This window comes from Eumetopias jubatus, unplaced genomic scaffold (assembly GCF_037043125.1).
Source record: "Eumetopias jubatus isolate StellerSeaLion01/CBP00866 unplaced genomic scaffold, mEumJub1_p1.0 scaffold_9, whole genome shotgun sequence".
Taxonomy (NCBI): domain Eukaryota; kingdom Metazoa; phylum Chordata; class Mammalia; order Carnivora; family Otariidae; genus Eumetopias; species Eumetopias jubatus.
In genome coordinates, this window is record NW_028274815.1 from 38,290,646 (window position 1) to 38,313,105 (window position 22,460).

The following is a 22,460-nucleotide window of genomic DNA, read 5'->3' on the forward strand; positions in this document are numbered from 1 at the left end:
CAGACCCAGGCTGCTTCCTTCCCCAGCCAAGCCCAAAGCCTGAGACGAAGAGTAATGGTTTATTGAGTTATGTGGTAATGGTGGGTTGTCTTTAAAAAAAAAAAGAAAAGCATCAAGGAGAGAAGCCCAACATGGCAGGGAGACAATTCACTGAGAGGCCAAAGTCTAGGGGTGGAAAGAGGGAAGCTTGACCCAAAGAGAGCTCCATTTACAGTATTTACAGTCAGGCTTTGGGGGGCAAGGGCCGCGGGGGGCCAGAGAGGGCACCTCCATGCTGGCTTCGGGGGGTTGCCACGGGGCCTCTTGAGTTGCTGTGGGCTGGGGCTACAGGCGGCATACCTGGCGTGGCAGGGGCTGTCGGCGGGGGTGGGGGCGCGGAAGCGGGTCCCCAGCAATTCTGCCTTGCTCTGCCCCGGGCAGGGCTGCAGCTCACTACCCAGGAGCCGGGGGGGTGGGTGGGTGGGGGCCCTTGGGAATGTCTGTCTCCAGCTGGAATGGGCTGGTCTGGCTATGAGGGAATGATCCACCGGAGGAGAACCTGGGGTGTGCTCACACATTCTCAGCAGCAGGCAACAGGAAGGCCCCGGGGACCATCAGGTGGAGCTTCGGGCTTCGACTCAACCCAGCCCTCAGCCCTGGCCAAGAGGGAGGTGCAGAAATGCCAAGCAAACTGAGTGGAGAAGGTGGACAGCCAGAGCCTCAGCTGTGGGGCAGGCGGGAGGTGACTCTCAGGGGGGCGGCGAGGGAGAGCCTGGGCGCCCAGCTGCGGTGTGGGGGCTGGACAGAAGTGCGCACAGCCCGTGCCTGCAAGAGCATGTCGATGGTGGAGCCACGGGGGCCTCGGTGTGGCCCTAAGCCCATCGTGGGCCCATGCGCCATCCCTCTCGAGCTCCTCGGCTGCTCCGCTCTTCTCTCCATATTTCTCCTCCAAGTGTGTCTCTTTTGGAACGGGACAGTTCTCCCTGGGACTTCTGCCACTCATTAAGGAGTCTTAGAGGACAGTTTGGCCTTCTCCAAAGTCATCCTGTCTTTCATGGTTCATTAAATCAACCACACAGGGAGTGCGCCGCAATGCTGGACTTGTGGTTATTTTTCATGTAATAAATAAAGATTCCTTTGTGTGACTCTCTGGGGCCTGTCCCAGGCCAAGTCCTCCTGGTGCTCAGTTGCTCCCACTGTCCCCATAGCAACTACAGATGGTCAAAGGCCGTGGCGGTGGTGGGTGGCGCACTTGGCCTTGATGTGGAACTGTAATAATATGGGGAACCTGGACATGTTAAAAAAAAAAATAAATAACAACAACACTGCTGGTCAAAAAGGGGAAATTGCACCATAGCCTCTCCTGCATCTGCTAACCTTGAAGACAACACAAGTTAATCATCTACCCCTCCGGCCTATCTGATCATCAAAGATTAACTCCTCTCTGGCCCTATTTCCTCCTTCTCTGGCCTCACCTTTGGGTTTCTGGCCAGAATGAGAACTATGGCTCCTTGCCCCTCCTCCCATGATTGCTTTGACCTTCAACACCCTCGTTTCAGGGAGAGGGCAATTGAAAGCAGTTACATCTGGAACCCTGAAGAACTAAGCACACTTGGGGATCCCTGGGGCCTTCCCCAACCTTACCTAAACAGCGCGAGGTCAGAGAATCTTCCTCTTAGGGCCCAGAAGGACTAGACTCCTGACTGGCCAAGGGGAATGCATTTGAGGGCCTCCATGGGGAGGCTCTGTCCACCTGAAGGATGGCCAGCCCAGGCGAGCTTGCATGGAGGTGCCCTGCCCCCTGTCCCAGCTCAGTACCCTCATCCTTTCTGGTGAAATTGAACAGAAAGGTGGCTTGGAGTTGAACCCATCTGGCAAACAGAGCCCAGGGGAGCCACCCTCCGGGTCATTGCTGGAAGCAGGAGGTAATGGCGGGGGTGGGGGGGTGTTAGGAAATGGATGGTCCTGCCAGGCCTGTGATGGTGCCCACGGAGTGGGCCGTACTTGCTTCACTGCTTCTCTTGGGCTCAGGTTTGCTCTGAGGCCCTCAAGGTCATCGCTCAGGGAGACTCTCGTGGAATTCCTCAAGTTCCCCATTTGTGGGACTTGGTTTCCTAAAAAGCTTCTCTACCCAGCCCATGGCGCCGGGGCAGGGGAGGGGTGAAGAGTAGCCTGTAGCTCACTCTCTGGACCGCCCCCCCGAAAGGTGTCCACATCTCAAGCCAAATACCGGGAACGTGAGCAAAGGATCCCCATGTAAGGGTGCTGGTGCCGAGTAATGAGACCCGGTGCGCCGCTGAGATGGTTAATGTGCACGACAGGATGGCCTCGTTTGCCCAAGGCCTGAGCCCCATATCTTACACAAAACAGAGTTCAGACACATGGCCTCAGGCAGTAGGAGGGAGAACGACATGGAGAAGTCTCCGGCCTGTGTGCTCTCCCTGCAAACAACCGGGGGCTCTGCCTTCCCACCACGTGCTTGGCCTGCCAAGAACACCTGTCTCCCCAGGCCCTCCATCTAACCTGGGCCTCCCGGCTGCCTTTCAGGCAGACTTTTGGCCCAGCCTTGTACCCCAACCCTGCCCCACGCAGCAGAGGGCCTGGGTGGCCCCGAGGGGACTTACTCAGCAAGCTGGAGTTGGGGAAGCGCCAGGCCTCGCTGTAGGAGGAGTAGGGGGTGTGGCCGTAGGCATTGCCCGAGTATTCACTTCCTGTTGGAGGCACACAGGTGAGAGGCCTGTGAGGTGGACACACCCGTGTAGGCTTGGGGGTGGGGGAGAAGGGTCTGCAGTGCTGGCATTGGGTGACCTCTTGGGGACAGGGGGAGACAGGGAGAGCCGGGGCAGGGCCAAGGTGAGCTCAGAGGCCCCTCAACCCACCCTTTGGGGGCCCCTCAGTCTGCATCATTTTGGACAGGGCCCTTTATCGCCAGGTGCCTGAGGCACTGCCCTGACAAGCTCAGTCCTCCCAGCTACCCCAGCAGGGAGATGGTATTATAAGGCCCATTTTCCAGGTAAGGAAGCAAAGGTTTGGAGACCTGCAGAAGCTCATGTGGCCAAAGGGTTGGGTGGTGTTGGGAAGGTACGCTGTGATTCCAGCGCCCAGGTTCCAGCCACTTTTCCTGCGGCCCGGACCTTCCACAGAAGGCCGTTCCAGGAGGGCCCGAAGGGAGTGAGAGGGGTCAGAAACAGCCATAGAAAGAATCCCTAGGTCTGCGTTTGTTAGGGACGGGGTGGGGAGGAGGTGGCGGGGAGGGGCGGGGGTGCTGAGTGAGGATTAGGGGAAGGAGCAGAGGGAGGAGCCCTGCAGGGCACCAACCTCTTTGGGGAATCTGTCCTGGGACTTGCTCAGAGGATGTCTGCGTCCCATATTCCAAGTCTGCCACTTGAAGCAAACTCAGTGCATGAATCGAAACAAAGTAAATCAGATCACCTCCTTCAGTGAGGGGATTCTTAGCTTTACCAAAGGAATGATTTACCAAAGAAATCACATAAGGATTCCCTTAAACAAGAGCAACAAACCCAAGCAGCCCATTCCGTTACCTTCGGTACTCGGTACTTGGTAGGGAGCTTAAAGTCTGCAAAACACTTTTCCACACCCTCGGCCCTTTTATCCTCACGAGCATCCTATGAAGTACCCATTAATACCACCAACTTATAGGAGAGGAAGTTGGAGTGCAGCAGGATTAAGCAGTTTGCCTCAAAGCACAGCATTGGTAAATGGCAGAGCAGAACTTGACCTTAGGGCTCTTAACTCTGGATTCCAGATAATCCCTTTATGTGCTTCCGAGCTGATTCCCTCTACAAAGCCAGGTCCCTGCCAACCCGGCCATCTCCCCTATGTCCGCGCTGCCTTTCAAAACCTCATCTGCTGTTGGGAGCTAAATGCCTTCTGTGGCTCCCTGTCTCTTTGACAGACTCTGGACGGGAAGCTTGAAACTGCCTGGCTCTTGAGCTGGCCTGCCTGGAGTCAAATCTGTGCTCCCCACTTCCCAGGTGTGTACCCTTGGACCAGTCACTTCACCTCTTGGAGCCTTGATTTCCTCATCTGTAAAATGGGGTGAATTATTGTCCCTATCTCATGGGGTTTAGGGAGGATTAAATTTGATAACATCCATTGAATGGTGAGTCCCACACTTGGTATATAAAAAGCACTCAGGAAATGCTAGCTTTTATTATTTTCCCGTTAAGCAGGTGCTAGAATAAAGTTCAACAGAGGATCACAAATGAAGAAACTGCTCCCCAGCGAGGGAAAGACAGTTACCCCAGGTCCCGTGTTCAGTTAGAGCCTGCGCTAGAACCGTGGCCCCTTCGCTCCTATTCCAGGGCTCTTCCTTGTATCCCACAATGCTAAATGTTCCCCACTTACTGCTGGTGTACCCCAGAACTGCCTGGTTTCAGAGCACCCTAGGGGGGAGCCAGGGCCCCCGTGCCTTTCCTTCCACCCGGCGCCAAACACCGCTGGCTCTGAAGCATGAGGAAGAGAGGCGGAAAACACACAACGCTTCCTCTCTCATTTTGTCACTTACTCATGCATTTCACCTGCTCACACACTTACTCACTTACTGAACACACATTCACCAAGTACCTACGTGCTTCAGTCACACACAAGTTGGCGTAGGGCTTGGGGCTCAGGAGGTGGCACACACCTGGCTAGGCGCAGCATCTCCCCACCACCAGATCTGTCCAGCTGCCCGCAGCCGCGCGGATGAAACACCCCTGCACCCACAAAAGGCTGACCCGTCCTCTTTGCATCCCCCCCCCACTCACCTGTCCAAGGTCTTGGCCCCTACAATCCATCCCTTCTTTTTCTGCTTCATCGATCTCTCCCTTCCTAATTTACCACTCCCTCCAGCCAGCGAACGTGGTCTGCCATCTTCTCTTTTCCAAATCGTTTTCTGCCCCACCTCCGGCTACCAGCCCCCTTCTGTGCTTCCTGGCCTCTGCCCTCACCTCCTCATTCCCGTCCAGTCGGGCCAGAGCAGATCCCCTGAAATCACACAACTTCCACCCTGATCACTCCCACGGTCACTTCTATGCCCACTCCCACCCCTCCCCCAACCGATTCAGGTCATGGCTCCTTCCAATGTCTTTGGGTTTTGTGATGCCTTTGCTGCCAGAGCCACTGTCCTCTCCCGCTCACTCTCTTTGCTGGTTTCTTCTCTGCTCAAGCTCTAAATGCCCAAGGCTCGGTTTGTGAGCCTTCTGTGATTTTCCATCCACATTCTCTTTCTAGTGATCTTTTCTAATCCCTTGGCATTAAATAACAGCTCAGTACAATGGCTGACATTTACGCCCTAGCCAGAATTCTTTCCTGACTTCAGACATATATCAGGTGCCTACTGACTTATTAAACTGGGTATTTGGAGGTGTCTCAATCCTCTTATGGCCAATAGAACTCTTGATTTCCACCCGCCACAGGCTTTACCTCTCCCTCTCCTGGTCTCCCCCATTTTTACTTGCGACCACCACGTCATGCATTTTCCCAAGCCCCAAGCCTAGGAGTCATCCTTGGAGCCTCTGGTTTGGAACCCCCACAGACAAATCACCAGTAAGTATTGTTGGCTGTACCACTAACATATCCTCAGTGTCTCTTTCCTCCTCCCTCACTGCTACCTCCCCAGCCCAAGCCACCGTCATGCCTTTTGTTTTTTAAGATTTTATTTAATTATTTGAGAGAGAGTGAGCGAGAGAGAGACAGCACAAGCCCGGGCAGAGGGAGAGGGAGAAGCAGGTTCCCCGCTGAGCAGGGAGCCCGATGTGGGGCTCGATCCCAGGACCCCGGGATCATGACCTGAGCTGAAGGCAGACGCTTAACTGACTGAGCCACCCAGGCGCCCCCACTGTCATGTCTTGAATGAATGATTGCAATTGTCCCTCCCCTAATTGGTCTTTGTGTTTCCCGCTTTTGACTATCTACTATCTGTTTTCCCAGCAGCCTGAGTAGTCTTAAAATTTGACCCAGCCACTCCCCAAATCCCCTCATTTTGTAGTGCTTTCTCCATTCACTTGTTCTTAGATATACTCACCCCCTTTTTATCTGTGATCATGCTAAACTAGTTCCTGCCTTGGGGCCTTTGCACTTGCTGTTCTTTTGGGCTGGGGATGGTCTGCTCCAGTTTATCACTTGGCTGACCACTTTGAACACCTTCTCAGAGAGGTCTCCCCTGTTCACCAATCTAAGGTAGTTATCTCCTCTCCCTGTGGCTCTTAAGGACATCATTCTACTTTATTAGATTCATGGCACTTATCACTATATGAAATTATCTTGTTTTGTTCATTCATTGACCTGTTTACTGTACTTTCTTCTCCACTATTAGGCTGTAATCTCCATGAATAGAGGGACCTGCCTTGTTTACTGCTATATCCCCCAGCATCCTATACCATAGATATTCAACCAGTATTTGTTAAGTGAAAAAGTGGTGAATGGATGGAAGGATACAAGAATGGTTGAAAGGCTGGAAATGGAGGATGGAGGATGGGAAGATGGATAGATGAAGGGATGGCTGTATGGAAGGATATATGGATGGATGGATGGATGGATGGATGGATGGATGGGTGGATGGATGGGTGGGTGGGTGGATGGGTGGATAGAAGGATGGATGGATCAATGAAAAGATGGATGTAAGAAAGGATGGATAGATGAATGGACAGAAGGAACGACGGATGGAAGGAAAGAAGAATGGAAGGATGGATGAATGGGTAAGAGGGTGCATGGATGAATGGATAATGTGCGTAAAGATACACGGGTGGAAAGCTCAGTAGATGGATGGATGGATCCATCTATCTGGAGTTGCCAGTTCTGCTCTAGAACTGGTGTGAGGGTCATCAACTCTGTTAATGAGGCAGGAACAACAATAACAACAACCACGAGAAGGCAAAACAGGAGATGAGTGGATAAGAGAAGTCTGTCCTGGTCCTGTTCTTGTGTCGCTTTCTTATAGTTTGCGTCATTACTTCTGGTATTGTGGGAGGCAGTGTGGTATAGTAAAAAGAGCCCTAGATTTGAAATCAGAAGACCTGTGTTTGAACAACTCAGCCACGTAGTATGGTTCATTAAGACCCTGAGCACACTAAGCTTGTTCCTTATCTGTATTAAACTAGAATAATACCAGCCTTCTAGTCCTATGGTAAGGATTAAACAAGAAAGTTCTATCTATGAATGACCAGGCACACACAAGTGCACAATAAGTGATCTTTGCCTTCCTTCCACAAATGATTGAAGAATGTCATTGGCATGCCTTGCATTAAGCAAGTGTTCTGCACCTACCACACAGTAGGTGCTCAGCGAAGGTTTATTAATTTAATTTTATTTTTTTTAAAGATTTTATTTATTTGTCAGAGAGAGAGCACGCGTGGAAGGCAGAGGGAGAAGCAGACTCCCCACTGAGCAAGGAGCCCGATGTGGGACTCGATCCCAGGACCCAGAGATCATGACCTGAGTCGAAGGCAGACACTTAACTGACTGAGCCACCCAGGTGTCCCGAAGGTTTATTAATTTTAATGGAAGGAATCTCCACTCAGCCCCCAGGAAGATTGTGGCTACTGGTAAGAGATGGACAAATCATATTTTACGGAAAAAGAATTCCTTAAGAATTCATTTGTACCATAGAGTCCCTAGGACCCAGACGATGCATTTAAATAGTATTGCATTTTCTGAAAACTGGTTTACAGATAACTTATTGGGGAGCCCGTGCACTGTGCAAGGCAAGGCCCACCACCCCTTTTGCAATTCCCTGGTAGTTGATGCTGTACTTGGGCTATTTTTTTTTTTTTCTTTTCCACCACACTCACTCAGGATGAGCTCTTTCTGGAAACACCTGGGGGCCTTTGATGAGAGGCCCAAACCTTCCAGCTACCTCCCAGGTCAGACTCCAGGCCCCAGGACCCCCTTTGCCCTGGGCTTGGCCCCCGGGGAATGATTCATAATTAAGAGAAAAAAGCCCTCTGCTTTCTGTTTCCTCCTCCTCCTCTGAGCAGGCGGCCAGGGAAGGTGGAGAGGTTGGAAGGGGGATGGGAGAGCCGACTGGAGCCTGGGATTTTGATTGAGAGGCCCCATTATCCACACTCTTAAAAAAATAACCGAATCTTTTCCTTTTTTATCTTGACCAATCTCATTTCACGCTCCAGAAGAGGAAGGGAGGGAGGGAGGGAGTCCAGGGCCAGGAGGGAGAGAGGAGTCGGTATTCTGTATTTTCAACGCTGCATTAAGCACATCGCCACGGTAACCAGGCAGCAACAAGTGCTAGCTCAGCAGGTTCCCAGGGAGTGCAGATCCTCCTTCCCTCCCTCCTGTCTCCCTCCTCCCTCTCCTCCCTCTGCCCAGGAGAGACCAGCCCACCTGCCTCAGCGAGGGGGGGGGGGCGGTGGGGGGGGCAGAGTGGGTGGCTGTTGAAGAATAACCCTGGCCAGGGAGGGAGGGAAGCAGGCCTGGGTGGATGTGCTAAGTCTCTGGGGTCAGAGCCACAGAGGCTGGCATGGGCATCCCAGATGCCCTGATTCAGAGCCCGTTCCAGAAGCTCCGGGTCCTAGGCACTCTTGAGGCAGTAGAAATGGCTCGATTCTGCCCTCTCCACCCTTGGGTCCTTCCTCTATGGTTCTTGAAAGAGTGAGTGCGACTCGCCCAAAGAAACTCCCCTTGTCCTCCTCCCTTGCCTAGACCTTGACACCCTGGGTCACTGTTGGGCAACGATCACGCTGGTAGATAAAGAAGCCCAAAGGACTGGCAGATAGGAATCCAGGACAGTTCCAGTGATGGTGGAGAAATCCTCCCAGCTCATCTCCCTGTAGTACCTTTGGAGTCCCTAGAACGTGGGTCCCACCCATGCAGTGTGGAGTGAGGGCGGGGTATAAAGGAAGGTATATGTCAACCATCTTCATCATCATCATCACCAACACCATTCGTACTCAGATTTTATAGAAAGGGCATACAGGTTCATCAGAGGGAAATGACTGGGAGACCACGGGTGGCTCGAGAGCCAGGTTGGTGTCTAGCTCACACGGTTCTGCAGACCCCTAGAGCACTCTCCATCAAGGCTGACTGAGTCAACGGAAGAAGTGGCAGAGCTTGGATTTGAACACTGGTCTGTCTCAGCCCTGCCCATTTCATCACGGGGAGTCTGGGAGCATGTGGGAAGAAGGAGGCTGAGCTGGGGGAGAGTTAAGGAGCCAGGACTGCAGCGACATCTTGGCTCAAGGCATTTACAAGATGTGCCCTTTGGTGGGTCCTTTGATGCCCTCTGGGAAGTCTGTGCATGGGACACACCCTACCTCTTGCCCCCTTTTGCTCCACCTTTGGCCAACACCTCCCGGTTGTAGGACTCCCCTCCTGCCCAGCCCCCTCCTTACCTGCCACCATGCCTGCGATGGCAGAAGAGGCATAGCTGCCCTGCCCGCTGGTGGGGATGTGGGGTGGGTATCCGGGCAGCGTGGGTCCCACCATCTCTCTCCCTGGAAAAATACAGCAAGGAATCGCTAGTTAGGCCATCATGGGCTCCTGCACTTCCTGTCTTGCTTCCTTGAGGCTCAGCAAGTCTTTTCCTCATGCCATGGCCCCTCTCTCCAGAGCCATTCTCCAAACCCAAGTCCCCCCTCATCCCTCCTTCGAGTTCAAGCTCTCCCCTCCGTCTGGCCTTCCGCAGGACGCAGGCTCCACCATGCCGGGAGCACTGGCTAGTGCAGTCCTGCCCTGTGGCCCGTCCTCTGATGATTGCCCTTGCGTGAATCTTAACTCACCCATAAAAATGTCATGGTATTGGAGGGAGGCGGGGGCTATGTCTTCTGGGCCTTTGTTATCCCCCCAGCGTCCAGCACAGCAGTGGGTGCCGCTGCCCTAAGTAATACAATGCCCTAAGGGCCACTGGACTCAGACCTCATGGTCTCTCAGCCCCAGCTCTGAGGATCGAGAAGGAGGCCCTACAAACGATGGCACAGGTGTGGCCTTTGGGCCACTACCTTTGACTAGCCTTTTTTGGACCTGCGGCAGACATTGCCAATCAATCACTGCACTGTTTTCCAGTGGGCCGGAAAGGGTGTTCCTCCTCCTCAACCCGGCCTTCCACGTAGGTACAACCTATCAGAGCTGTAAAGGACACAAAACCTAGGGGGCGATCCCTGACCTAGAAAGGAGATGTGGGCTGAGAGATATTTAGTGTTTACACGTGAATATGAACCACACATCTGTCAACCCCATTCCTGAGGGAAAAACAAAACAAAACAAAACACATTTTCAGCAAAACAGACACCCATCTCTCTCTTAATAATTTGAGGGTAATGCCTTTGCCTTGGTGGCACTGAGGTAGCTCTGGAGAGACCTGATTTCCCTGGTCCCACCTCTTCCTTACACCTGGAAGTCGAGCTTTCCCGTTTTGGAGGCCCCATCTGACCGGGTGAGCTTCTTCCACAGCTGCCATGTCCTGCAGGCCCGGATCAGACTCTCCCTCACCCGAGGATTCTTGGCAATACATCCTGGTTTGCCTACCTCTGTCCAGGTTATGACCACAGTCCCAGCATATTTATTAATAATGTCCATTTCACTCTCAAATGCCCCCGTGTGAACGATGAATTACTCGGTCATCCCAGTTCTTGGTGATGTTTACAGGGTTTCTCAACTTCAGCACTATTGACATTTGGGCCCAGATAATTCTTTGTGTGGGGGCCATCCCGTGCACGGCAGGACATTCAGCAGCATCCCTGGTATCTACTCACTAGATGTCACTAACAGTTCTCACCCAGTGTGACAACCGTAAATATCTCCCAATATTGCCATATGTCCCCAGGGGGTAAAATCACCCTGGGTTGAGAATCACTATGTTTACTTATGACCATTTCTCCCCAAATGCCTCTGCCACCCTGGGGGTAGCTTCTTCTCCCAGGACTTACGTGGACTCCCTGTGAGCCTGTCAATCAACCTGCCAAGATCGTCCTCTCTACAGCCCTGCTTGTCAAACTTTTCTCCCTGAGGTTCCCCCTCAGGTCCCCCATGCTTCAAACTCTTCAGGGGGTGGCCAGGAATGATGAGAGGGAAGGTATGGCCCATGGAACCTTATGAGTTGTCAATACGTATCGGAGTGACTAATTCTTACCTCGATTTCTAGAGATACCCTGAAGACAATTTGTGCATTCAGTAAAGATTTATTGAGTAAGTATGATGTCCTAGGCACTTTTCTGAGTACTAGGGATACAGCAGTGAGTAAGAATGCTAAATTAGCAAGGCCAGCCATTAAATCAAGATGGGGCATGAGTTGGGATGAGCATGTGGAGCCAAGCCTAGGGGTTAGCAAACAAGACCAGGCCTTCTGGGCTTCTGCCCTTTCTCTGGAGGGAAGGGTCTAGGAACCAGAGGACCTCAGTCCTTAGTCTGCTTCTACAGCTAATATTCTAAGTGCCCTCAGATCAGCTACCTATGTGTCCAAGCTTGTTTCTTCTTGGGCAAAATGGGAGAAAAACAGTAAGAGTAGCCTTATGCGCCTTATTACTATCGCTATGGTGTTACCAGCATAATTCAGAGCCAGGGTTTCATGCTACAGGTGGACATTGATCAGTGCAATGGACACCTTCTATAAATTGTTACATGTCATGGGAACCATTATAGAATAAATCCTATTTGAATGAGCCATCAGTGTTCATTATTTAAAACTATGTGAATGTTTTCATAAAAATAAACACCACCTCCTAATTTGTTTGACTTCTGGTACAATGTGCAGCTATGGTTGGTGCTGGACCAAACAGGGTGGAATCTACCAGAATTCTACAGGTGGGGGTTCAGTTCACTTGACCCAGGGTCCAAACAAAAGAGGAATTGGAAACCCAGGGGAGGCAAGGAAATTTTAGTATATTTAGAAGTAGAGGGAGGAATATGCAGGAGATATACCAAGGTAAAATCTGGTTTTCTTCAAAGAAGAGTGCAATACCATCAGCTATCAGATTCAGCCCCCTCGGCCCTCAGATGAAGCACCTGGCCAGGTACTGGAGCCTATGAGAGCAAGGGGTGACAGAAGCCTATGAGGGGCAGCGCGGGTACAGAGGATGGACAGCTGCATGCATAGGAGAGTGATGGAAGAGACTGGTGGCTAATTCAGGTCCAAAGCCTTCTCTCTTTCCTCTTTCTGCTTCCTCTGGGAAAGTGAGAGAGAGAGAGAGAGAGAAGACAGCTCTAGATCCAAGCCAGGCTGTGGCTGAGTGACAAACTATTTAATTGCTCTGAATCACATCTTCCCGTCTGTCTCACGAAGAGCTAGGTTAAATTAGAGATTGCAAATTAGGTTCAGCTTACCACTTAATTCTTTCATAGGGGCTCCAGGTACACTATGTGGAGCAGGATTCTGAGGCTGCATCTGTGTCTACCATGACTGGGGCTGGAGGCGAGGAGGTTAAGCCTTGGCTCTCAGGCCACCTCTCTGCTGGAGCTGGCCTAGGTACTCTCCAGGGCTCCTGTGGTCCCACGTTCCCCCTTTCCCCCACCTGCATCTGTCCCTTTCCATCACCTGACCCTGCTGCTTCTTGAGCTTTACAGCTCAGTGGGCCAAGCACCGGGGCATGTGCTCCCCTGAAGCCACAATTTAATTTAGTCACAGTTGCCCTGTCGGACCCCATCCCATGAAACTAGCCCCTAGACTGCTCTTAGAAATAAATTCATCAGCCTCATTTCCTTAAATTCTGAGAGTTTTAATCTTCATCTCTCCTTGGTCACCAAGTTTTCTCCCAGTGAGGCAGAGGTTTCTGAATTAAAGAACACCCCAAAGGTTTCCATGAAAGCTGGCCCTCCTGGAAAGCCGAGGAAGACTTTCTACAGGATGGCTCTCACCCAGGCTGTGGCACCTTAAACTCCCCTGTCAATCCCTCAAAACTCTGCTTTGGTTCCTTAAATAAGTGGTTTCTTCCAAAAAGCCGAGAACCTTGCAACCTTCTCAGAAATGAAACCACAGAAGCCATGAAGTAGATGCGCTCCAACGTGGCCTAACCGTGACCTTTAACTGACTTACTTATTTTTACGGCTCTTCATCATGAGTTTCTTTGATTTGTAACTCCCCAGCACTCAAATATACTTCCAACATGGCCCTATTTTTCAGAAGGTGATGTAGACACAGATCCATGATGGCTGGCTGTGAAGGGGTTCTATAAGAAAACACGAGCACCCCAGAAATATTGATAAATGTTCTAAATATTGGTAGCATCCCTTGGAGGAATTCAGAAGGTAGAGGTGATTTCAGACAATTTTATTTGCCCACTTTGATGCCTGCCCTCTACGTGACCCCTTTTCAATTCCTTATCTTGTTCTGATAGCAAAGAAAATTTATAGCAATCCAGAAATCTCTTTGGCAGGACTAAATATAATTTCGCACAAAAGAATGGAGGCGGGTAATGGACTCTTTGATGATAAAACCAAACTCAGAGCTTTCTGATCAACTGAGCTGGAATCAGCCCCAGAGCAGCCAGGACAGGGACGGCCTCAATATCCCTCTTACAGGTGCACTGGGACCCAGACTGGGGCATCTGAAGGGAAACAGCAGGAATATTAGGGGCAAGCCTATTGTTCCCCAAACTCCGATGCTTCATTTTTGGCTGATTAGGGAGAAGCGGAGACCCAGAAGGACAGTCACCCTGAAAATTGCACTATCAGAGCTCCTGGGCAAGGAGAGGAAGCGACCCCAGGGGGAGATGGTGATGCAGCAGGGAGGGTCTTAGGAAACCACTCAGAGGAGGCGAGCCAGGAGGGCCAAGCTGAATCTGGAATGAACACTCACCTGGTCCTGCCTCCTCCTCTTGTCTGCAGCACTACCTCAGAACAATTTAGTCTTGGCTACCTTCTCTCTCTTCCAGGTTCACCTCTTCCTCCCTTGGATCGATTTCTAGCCCCCTAAACTCTTGAGATCCTTCCTCCCAACCTTTCTTCTCCCTGGATCTCCTCCCAGCCCGCTCACCATGGCTCAGCCACATGGTAGGCACTTAGGTCCATTCTTGACCAGAGGCTGCAGGTGGATAGTCTTCAAGGAGCTCCAGGCCTACACCCTGGGCTCTGCATGGACACCAGCCATCGGGTACCTTGTGCCGGAGCCACAGAGCTGCCTCAGCTCTGTGAACTGCAGCCCTGACTTGCTTCCTGCTCTTGGTAACCAGCCTGGACCCAGTCCTTCCAAGTCTGGGCATCTCTTGCTTTTCTCAGAGCCCCCGCCTCAGGTGCCCCATATTTGGCCCCTGGGCTGGGCATTGCAGCCCCCCACTGGCTTTCACAGGGGCCACACTCTGCACCCTGGCATCTGTTGCAGCTTCCTTACCCCATGCGAGTAAGTATGCTTCCTACCACTATCCAAGACCGCTTGCCACGGCCATCTGCCCTTCCCCCTCCACTCCACAGGGCCTGCCAAGTCTCTGGGCAGCTCACACAGTAACCGAAGTACTGCTCCCCATCATCACAAGCTTTGCCCACACCTCACCCCTTGCCTGCCTTATTGTAGCCCTCCTGGTCGGGCATTCACACCAAACAGGCAGCCTCACCCAGTGATCGGGCCTCTCCACCCCGCAGTGGATTTGAATCCCTTTACTCCCTGGCTCCCCTCCCTCCCCCCCATCCCATTTTCTCTGGCTGACATCATTCCACTCAGCTCGCAGATTTTTCTCCTTTAATCACTTTGGTCAAAACAAATGACCCATCTCCGCTGACTTCACCCGCTTTTGAAATTTTGAACTCTGAGTCAACGTTAGCTTCCTTGCTCCACACCCCGAAACACTGCCTCTCTGCCCACACGCTGGACTTCCTTTGTTAACCCTTTACCTCTGTGCCCACCTCTTCCAAGAGGACCTCCCACATTAGATGTGGGGATGCACAGAGAATAAAAATCCCAGGTGCCTGCCAGACAGAAAATATACGGTCAGTTATAAGACAGGGTCTGTGAACTTGAATAAGACAACCCTGTGGTCCCTCTGGGCAGGTAGAGGTCTTGTTCTTCTGGTTTGGTGGTTTTCAAGTCCAGGGGCTTTTAGGGGGCAGAGTCCCGACTTCAAACAGTGTAGCTCTTCATTTGTCTGGTCTGGATACCTGGCTTCTATAAAAGCTGTCATTTCAAGAGAGTGTTTTGAGGCCCAGCAAGTTGAAAACCACTGGTCCAGAAGGGCTGGCTTACTTCTGGCTTCCTCCATGGGTTTTAAGTTCAATGCCTTGGGCCCACATCTGAAATAGTCCCATTTCTGAGGAAGCCTGTCAGATATCTGAAGAGGATTATGGGTCTCTGCTCCCTTTGCTCACTCCACTTAAGGCCTTCTGCCCAAGCTAGACACCCTGACTCTTTTGGCTGCTGCCCAGGTTCTTGCTGGATGGGCTGATGTCCTTCTGCCAGGAAGACCCAGTTTGATTTGTAATTCGGGGTGCATGCAGGCTGAGCCCTCACTCTGCCAGACACCACATGCCTATTCAGGGACCTTGACCAGGCCCTTCTCCTTCCCAGGCCTGTTTCCCATCAGTATAAGGAGAGATTTGCTCTAGATGCCCCGGAGTGCTTCCAGCTTTAAATGTTTTGAGGCCAATGAGGTTCCTGATGGGAGGTCCCCTTGTTCTCCATCTCTCCAGTTGGTGAGTTACTCTGCTTCAGTGTTTTCCAAGGGTGACCTTGTTAAGCTGGGTACAAGGAGAGCTACACTATGGAGACCCAATGGGGACGGACCCTGTTTTCTTTAGAAATTTGATCCAGAAATTAGCTACAGAAGCCAACGACTTTTTGCCCTCCAAAGTTCTTTTTTATTTCTCACCCAGACCAAGGGCTCACTGCTTTATACTGCCCAGCTCCTGACCTCAAGGTCCCTGCTGGTCCATGGGGCTTTGGGGCAAGGTTCTAGAAATCAGCCAGGCACCCCTCTTACAAGCACCCCCAGAGTGCCTGCCCCTCCCACGGCCTGACTTTGCCGGCACGGACGGAGCACCACATCTCGGCACGTCCAAAAGTTGCAGGAAGATGGAGGGAACAGAGTGATGGTGAACAGGACTGAGGGCCAGAGGGGGGGCTGGTCCCCAAAGCAGGGGGCTGGTGGCCGGCCCTGAGGACCCCCCCCTCCCGCCCCCCGCGAGAGCTGCCCGGGACCTCCCTGTCGTACCTGAGAGGAGCGCCTGGCCCGTGAACTGCCCGTACACGGAGGCAGCATGGGGAAAGGCATTGAAGGGCGGGACCGAGGCACCGGCTGGGACCCCGGAGCCGACTTGCTGCAGATCCAAAAAGGCGGAGCTAGATAAAGAGGAAGGGGTGGAGCTAGAACTGGACACCTCGGGGGTTTCCTGCTTTATGGCGAAGGGTGAATGAGGATCTGCCGGAGGGAGGGAGACAACAAGGAGAGAGGGGTGTGAGATGATGGGGTGGGCACATGCACGAACCCAGCCATGAGATGTGGGGGTGGAGTGCGGGCGGGGCGCTGGGGCAGGCGGCTCCTCTCTGAGTCTGGGGGCAGCGGGAGGGGCTGCGCGGGGTCCTCAGGGTGAGTGAGGGAGGGGGCGAGAGAAGCTCTGCCTCCCTGCTGTGCCTCTGCGCCTGTGGAAGGACAGTGTGTGCCCTCTCCCCTGCCCCGCGGCGTTGGGGGAGCGAGGAGGCGCCCAGGAGGCCCTGGGCTACTACGAGGCGGGACCCTCTGGACCCACCTGGAGGCCTAACCGGCACAGCCCACCTCTCCTCTGCAGGCCCCGGGCCCTAGGCCCCTCCTCCTCAGGGCCAGCCACGCCCTGCCTTCCAGCCCCTCTGTGCAGCTGGGGCCACGTGGCCCAGGACATTCCAGGCATCGTACCTGCCACCACTGGGTAGGTCTGGTGAGTCGAGAGGTTGCGCCCCAAGGGTGTGTTGGAAGGGGTCAGGGTGGCCTTGCCGTCGTCCAGGGCGGCGCTGTTGAGCAAGGGCAGCGGGTAGAGGCCCTGGGGAACAAAGAGAAGTCAGCGCACAGAGGCCCTTGGCAGCAGGCCTCACTAGGGACCCTGAGGCCTAATCTCTGCAGAAGTGCTCCCTTCTTCACTGTCCCCTTCTTTCCACTCATTCTGGACTCCACTTAGCCTGTTTAATGGGTTCTTATGTTTCTTATTCTCCGACTCCACTCGCAGCCCCATCCCTGGCTCACAGCTTCCCCTCCTGCAGCCCTGGGATTCCAAAGCTGGCTGGTGGCCTGAGGGCTTGGCTGCGTGGCCGCCTCCTTCCTTGTCTCCCCACATGGTCTGGACCCACAGGACGCGGGGCGGGAGGAGTCTGCCTCGGGCGCGGTTCTAAGTGCTTCACTCGATTCATTAGTTTATTCCTCTCCAGATAGGAAGCACAGCCACAGGGAGGCCACGAAACCCGGCATGTTCCCCTATGGGGCAGAGGCAGGATTGAAACCCAAGGGGTCCGGCTGTCATGTCCATGCTCCCAAATGCTGCGCTAAACTGGATGACGTCATGACCATGTCCGTTTGCAAAGAGCTCACATGAGAGCTTTGCCCATGTTATCCTGTCTGTTGACCCCCAACAGCCCTGTGACGTGGGCAAGCGATGTTGTGTCTGTTTTATATGTGGAGAGCCTGAAGCCCAGAGGGGCCAGTCCCCAGACAAGAATGACACAGGTACTAAACCGCCCCCGGTGCTCTTTCCTTCAGGGAAGCGGCAGACGTGCCCCCCACGCCCACCGGAATAGGGGGCTGTCTTCTTTTTCTCCTCTATATCCAAGTCAATATAAATTCACTGCTTCCGCTGGAAGGTGATTCTTGGGGTTAATTTTGTTAAGGGAAAAAAAAAAAAAACTCGATCAAGTACCTGCGGGGTTTTCTTTCTCCCTTGTTCAGTTACGGGCAAGTGCGCACTACCCCTCCCCGTGACTCCCTCCCTCGAGGGGACAAGACAGCACACGCAAGCACACACCTGTCCCCCACGAGTGAGTCACACACGTCACAAATACACTCTTGTGTGCAACAGTACAATCAAGGAATGCTCCGTGGTTACATAACAGCTCCACTAAAGGCAATCACTTCCAAGGATTTCCGTGGAGCCGGTTTCTCCAAGGGGCCCCGGCGCTTTCTGGTTGCCTGCCAGGCACTTTTGGAAGCTGCAGGCAATTCTAGAGGCCACCAGGGCGTCGTTATCATGTAGCCGACATTACTGACTAAATGGTGCTCTGGTTCCATGCTTTCCGAGGGGGGCTTGCTTTAAGGCGGGGTGGAGCTGCTTAGAGCCAGGCTTAATGAAACTGAGCAAAATACCTAATTTCTAGAGTGTAAGAAAAGTTTAAAATGCCTTATGGATGTGTTGATTTGATAACAGATACCTACTCAAAATCCCATAGCTTTCCCAAATCCAGACAATTCAGTGGGGGGAAAAAAAATCCCCCAATCCTCCCAAAGTCCCCAGTCATCCCAGTGATGGCTGGATTTCTTCCCGGCATTGAACTTGAATTGGGGTGCAGAGTGGCATAATGCTCTAGCACGAGGGCCAGTTTGAGGCCTGGGTCTGCAGTGAACAGCCACGTAGCTGTGGGCTCCTCGACCCCTCTGAGCCATGACTTTCTCATCCTTATAACAGGAAGAATAGAATCTGCGTCACCAGGCTGATGTAAGGATTACCTGAGATTTTTTTTATACATACATTCAGTGCTTAGCCCAGAATGCCCAATACGTTGCTCTAATAGGTATTATTATTTGTGAATTCTGTGAAGAGTCATAAGCTGCAAAATTCTCGGTCTGTGTCATAATATTCACATTCTGCTGATCTGTTCTTGTTGCACTTGTAAAATAGAGGACAGAGAACCTCACTGTGACTCCTAACTGTGCCTGGTGGTGAAATAGCAACCAGGAGTGAGGCCACATGGTGTTTCCGTTGAATGCTTTCCCCCTTGTTGATCTTACAGGAAAGATGACTGTGCCGTCCCCGATCCTCAAGTCGGGTGTGCGGACCTGTGATTCTCTCTCTCGGCACCCCAGGCCAGAGGGCCTTCCTGGGCCCAGGCGAGAGCACGCAGTGTCCTTCGATGGCACAGTCCGAGTCACCAAGGGCAGGAAAGGCAGGGGCTCAGACCTAAGGAGCCCTCAGCACAGGCTGGATGCTCACCACCCAGCCGGGTGAATGAATGAGCAAGTAGAAGATTGACTGTGGGAGGAATGAATCATGGATGGACACTGCTGAGCCTCAGCTTGCTTATCTACAGGACAAGAGGTTGGAGCAGTTCCATGGTTTTCCAAACTCTGTTTCTCCAGCCTTCGAGTAAGAACTGACATAGAAGCATTGTATCTAGAAACAGGGCACCAGCGGGCCAGTCTGAATGAAACCAGGGCCGGCAGACCTGAGCTCCGCAACCGTTCGCTCCCCCAGGCTCTGACCACCCTCCCAGGCCCTGGGTTATCTCAACACAAATGCAAAGACTGGTCTCCGTGGTCCCCGAGGTCCCTGTGGCTCTAAGACTCTCTAAGACCACAATTCCCAGGCGCATGGGCCAGCTTGGTGCTGGTCTCGGTCTCCCTGTCATCATCAGGCAGGGCCCGCTGGGGGCTCAGCCATGGAGCCAGGAGGTGGCCCTCAGACCCAGCGGGTGCCCAGCATCTCAGCAGCAGGGTTTCTGCAGGACAGCGGGTGCTTGCACACAGAGCGGGCTCCCTGTGAGCGAGCCCACAGCTGCAGCCATGTGCTGACTCTCAGATGAGCACCCGGGTCCTCTCCCCAGGTCTGCTGACGGCCAGCTTTCTCTGCACCCCCTCGTGGTGGCCGCAGCCCAGGCTGATAAAATCGCTGACGCAGATTGCCTGCCCAGCTGCGGCGCTGGCGTGGGCCCAGCAGCCCAGACGGTGCCTGGCGACAGTTCAGCTGCTTACTGGCATCGTCCACATTGTCCTGCTCAGACTTTCAAAGCGTAAGGCTTGCCTCACTCCTGGATCAAATGACAGCGTGAGCAAAGTGGGGTGAGCGGACCCACCCTAAGGGAATTCCTCAACTGGTGGACCTGGGGAGGGGGGATGGGGGATGGAAGCCGTGGCTACTGGGGACAGATGCACATGAACGAAGGGACCAGTGGTCCTGGAAGTTCTGTCAGAGTTGCGGAGTCTCTGCTGGGCTCGGGGTTGGGGTGGGGGGAGACCAGTGACATCTCTCTTAGCTTTTCCTAGAAGCTGACCCACTGTAAACCATTTCACCCATCCAGAGCACTAGAAATAAAAACTCCCCTGTAACTTGCAAATTATTGTTCTGGATTTCTCAGCTCACTCACCAATACACCTTTACTGAGTATCTATTCTAAGAGGGGCACCTTGTTGGTGCCAGAGATTAAAAAAAAAAAAAGATGCTTCAAGATGCTGCCCTGCCTTATGAAACCCACTGCCTACACCCCTGCCCACTGGACAATTACGGTATGCCGTGAGAAGTTACTGGAGTGGTGTGCTGGATGGGCGGAAGCACAGATGAGGGAGAGATGAAGCATGTCTGGGGGCAGGGCGTGATTCATGGGTAAGTGATGCTTGAGCTGAGTCATAACGGCCAAGCGGTACTTTTCCAGGCAGAAAGGTGGAAGGCAAGGTGCTCTGCGGGGCGTGCATGCAGTGTGCCAGTGCAGAGGGGTGTGAACGAGAATGACATGCTCGTGAGCGTGAGTAATGCAGATCAACGGTGTGCAGGTGTGAGTGGCCAGAGGTAGGCCGGAGGTGCTGGTCGAGGTCATGGTGTAAGGCTTTGAGCAGCCGCTTCAGAGCTGTGGGACCTGACCCTGCGGTCTGGGAAAGCCCCAGAGGACAGAGGGATGGCATGGCCTGGGTGTGGTGCTCTTCCAGAAAGGGTGGAGCTCAGAGGCTAAGGGTGACGGAAGGCAAGAGGGCTGGGGGGAGGAGAAAGGTGCCCGCATCTGGTAAAAGAAAGTCTGTGTCGACTTGGAGCTGCACGAAGCATGCGCCCTGAGCCCACTGGCACAACTTCTAGTTGCTTTGGTGGCCAGACTGCAGGCTGACTAGGAATCTTCCAGAGACTGTGCTTTGCTGGGCCCCTGCCTGCCACTGCTCCGGGGCTCACCTGGCTGCTCACCTGCTCGCCTTTGGTGTGGCTGGGGGAGGCATAGGCCTCCGGGTAGTGCTGCCTCTCGAATGGGCACTCGAGCGGCTCAAGGTGGTGCTGGCTGAAGGCGTCCGTGCGCAGGTGCTTGCGGGGCCCGCTGCTGCTGCCCTGGGAGTCGATGCTCAGCCGGCAGCTGTCCTGGTCACCTGGCATCCCCAGGCGGGGAGAAAGCTTTCAGGAGACCCATCTACCCATGCCCCAGGCCAGGGTGGAGGGGCCGACTCGGGCTGCAGAGGGACAGGAAGGATCCGGCTCCAGGCCGGGGGACTGTGGCCAGCTTAGGGCAGGCCATGTGCTGTAGGCACCTGCAAAGTCCAGAGCCACCAGTCCCCTTGGAGCCTGAGCAGACTGCCCTCCTGCACCCCCAACCTGCCCTCTGGTTCCCCAACACTCACTGTCGTCCATTTTCCTCTTGCTGTCGCTGCCAGGCTGAGCGATCCCCAGGAGCCCGTTGATGGAGTAGGTGGAGCCCAGAGAGTCTGACTGGGGTGACTCTGGGGGCGTTACAGCTGAGCTGGGGACTGCGGTGGGATGAGAGGGAGAGGGTCGGCATGTGCAGGGGACACCCCTCAGAGCCCACTAGCAGGAGGGTATCTTGGAGTCGAGGCTGCCTGAAGTGTTGCCACCCCTAAGTATGTCAGTGCATCTTTCCTGGGACCCAGCAAGGCTTTGTCCCTGTGGAAGGGCTCAGTCCACGCTGGGGGTGTGTCTTTGTGGGCGTGTGTGTGACTACGGGTTTGCAGGTGGGTGTGCGTGTGCGAGGGTGAGCATGCCAGCACGTCAGCACTCACTCAGCGTATGTCCTGGGCTCAGGGACTTGGTGGCCACGCAGCTGTCCATGGGGAGGTTGAACGGTTGCTGTACTTTGGTCCGGATGATTCTGTAAGGAAGACGAGAAAGGCTATTAGAGAGAAGAGGAGGAAATAGGACTCACGCGGCCCCGGATCCTGTGCCTTTTTGAGAGCTCACTTGGGTATCTCGGAGGCACCTCGAGTACAACCTGTCTGAAATCAAACCCCTGACCTCACTCCTCACATCTGGTCCTTCCCAGTGTTCTGTTTCATGATCAGTTCCACTGGTCACTCAAGGTGGAAATATAGGTGGAGCTTTACATCTGCCTCCCTCCCTCCTCTATTAAAGCCATCATGAGGTTCTGTGGGTTTGACCTTGTAAACCTCTCCAGCATCGACTGACTCCTCTCTGCATGTCACTGTCAGCAACATAATGCAGGCCATCACCAGCTCTCTCCCCTCACTCCTGGGGATCACTCACTGGCCCACCCCTATCTGCTCTTGACCCTTTCTAATCTCTTCTCCCTATTGTAACCACAGTGGACTTTTTTGAAATGCAAGTCAGCCTCCTGCTTACAGTCTGCCAAGTTTCTTATAGGTCACAGGTAAGAATATGTGACATGGCCACCAGCCTCTAAAGGGCAGTTTTTGCTGACATTTCCACCT

General features: G+C 53.4%; 1 protein-coding gene across 1 annotated transcript in view; it reads right to left on the reverse strand.

Moving 5' to 3' along the window:
* Positions 1 to 614: 614 nt before the first annotated feature.
* PAX8 (paired box 8) overlaps positions 615 to 22,460 on the reverse strand; it is a 29,921-nt gene continuing 8,075 nt past the window's right edge. The window contains exons 5-12 of the mRNA XM_088026621.1: positions 21,795 to 21,883; positions 21,399 to 21,524; positions 20,962 to 21,149; positions 16,743 to 16,866; positions 16,065 to 16,271; positions 9,327 to 9,428; positions 2,604 to 2,690; positions 615 to 1,267 (exon numbers count right to left, since the gene is read on the reverse strand). Of these exons, the coding sequence (XP_087882747.1) occupies positions 1,191 to 1,267; positions 2,604 to 2,690; positions 9,327 to 9,428; positions 16,065 to 16,271; positions 16,743 to 16,866; positions 20,962 to 21,149; positions 21,399 to 21,524; positions 21,795 to 21,883 (1,000 nt within the window). The 3' untranslated portion in view covers positions 615 to 1,190. The remainder of the gene's footprint in view (positions 1,268 to 2,603; positions 2,691 to 9,326; positions 9,429 to 16,064; positions 16,272 to 16,742; positions 16,867 to 20,961; positions 21,150 to 21,398; positions 21,525 to 21,794; positions 21,884 to 22,460) is intronic.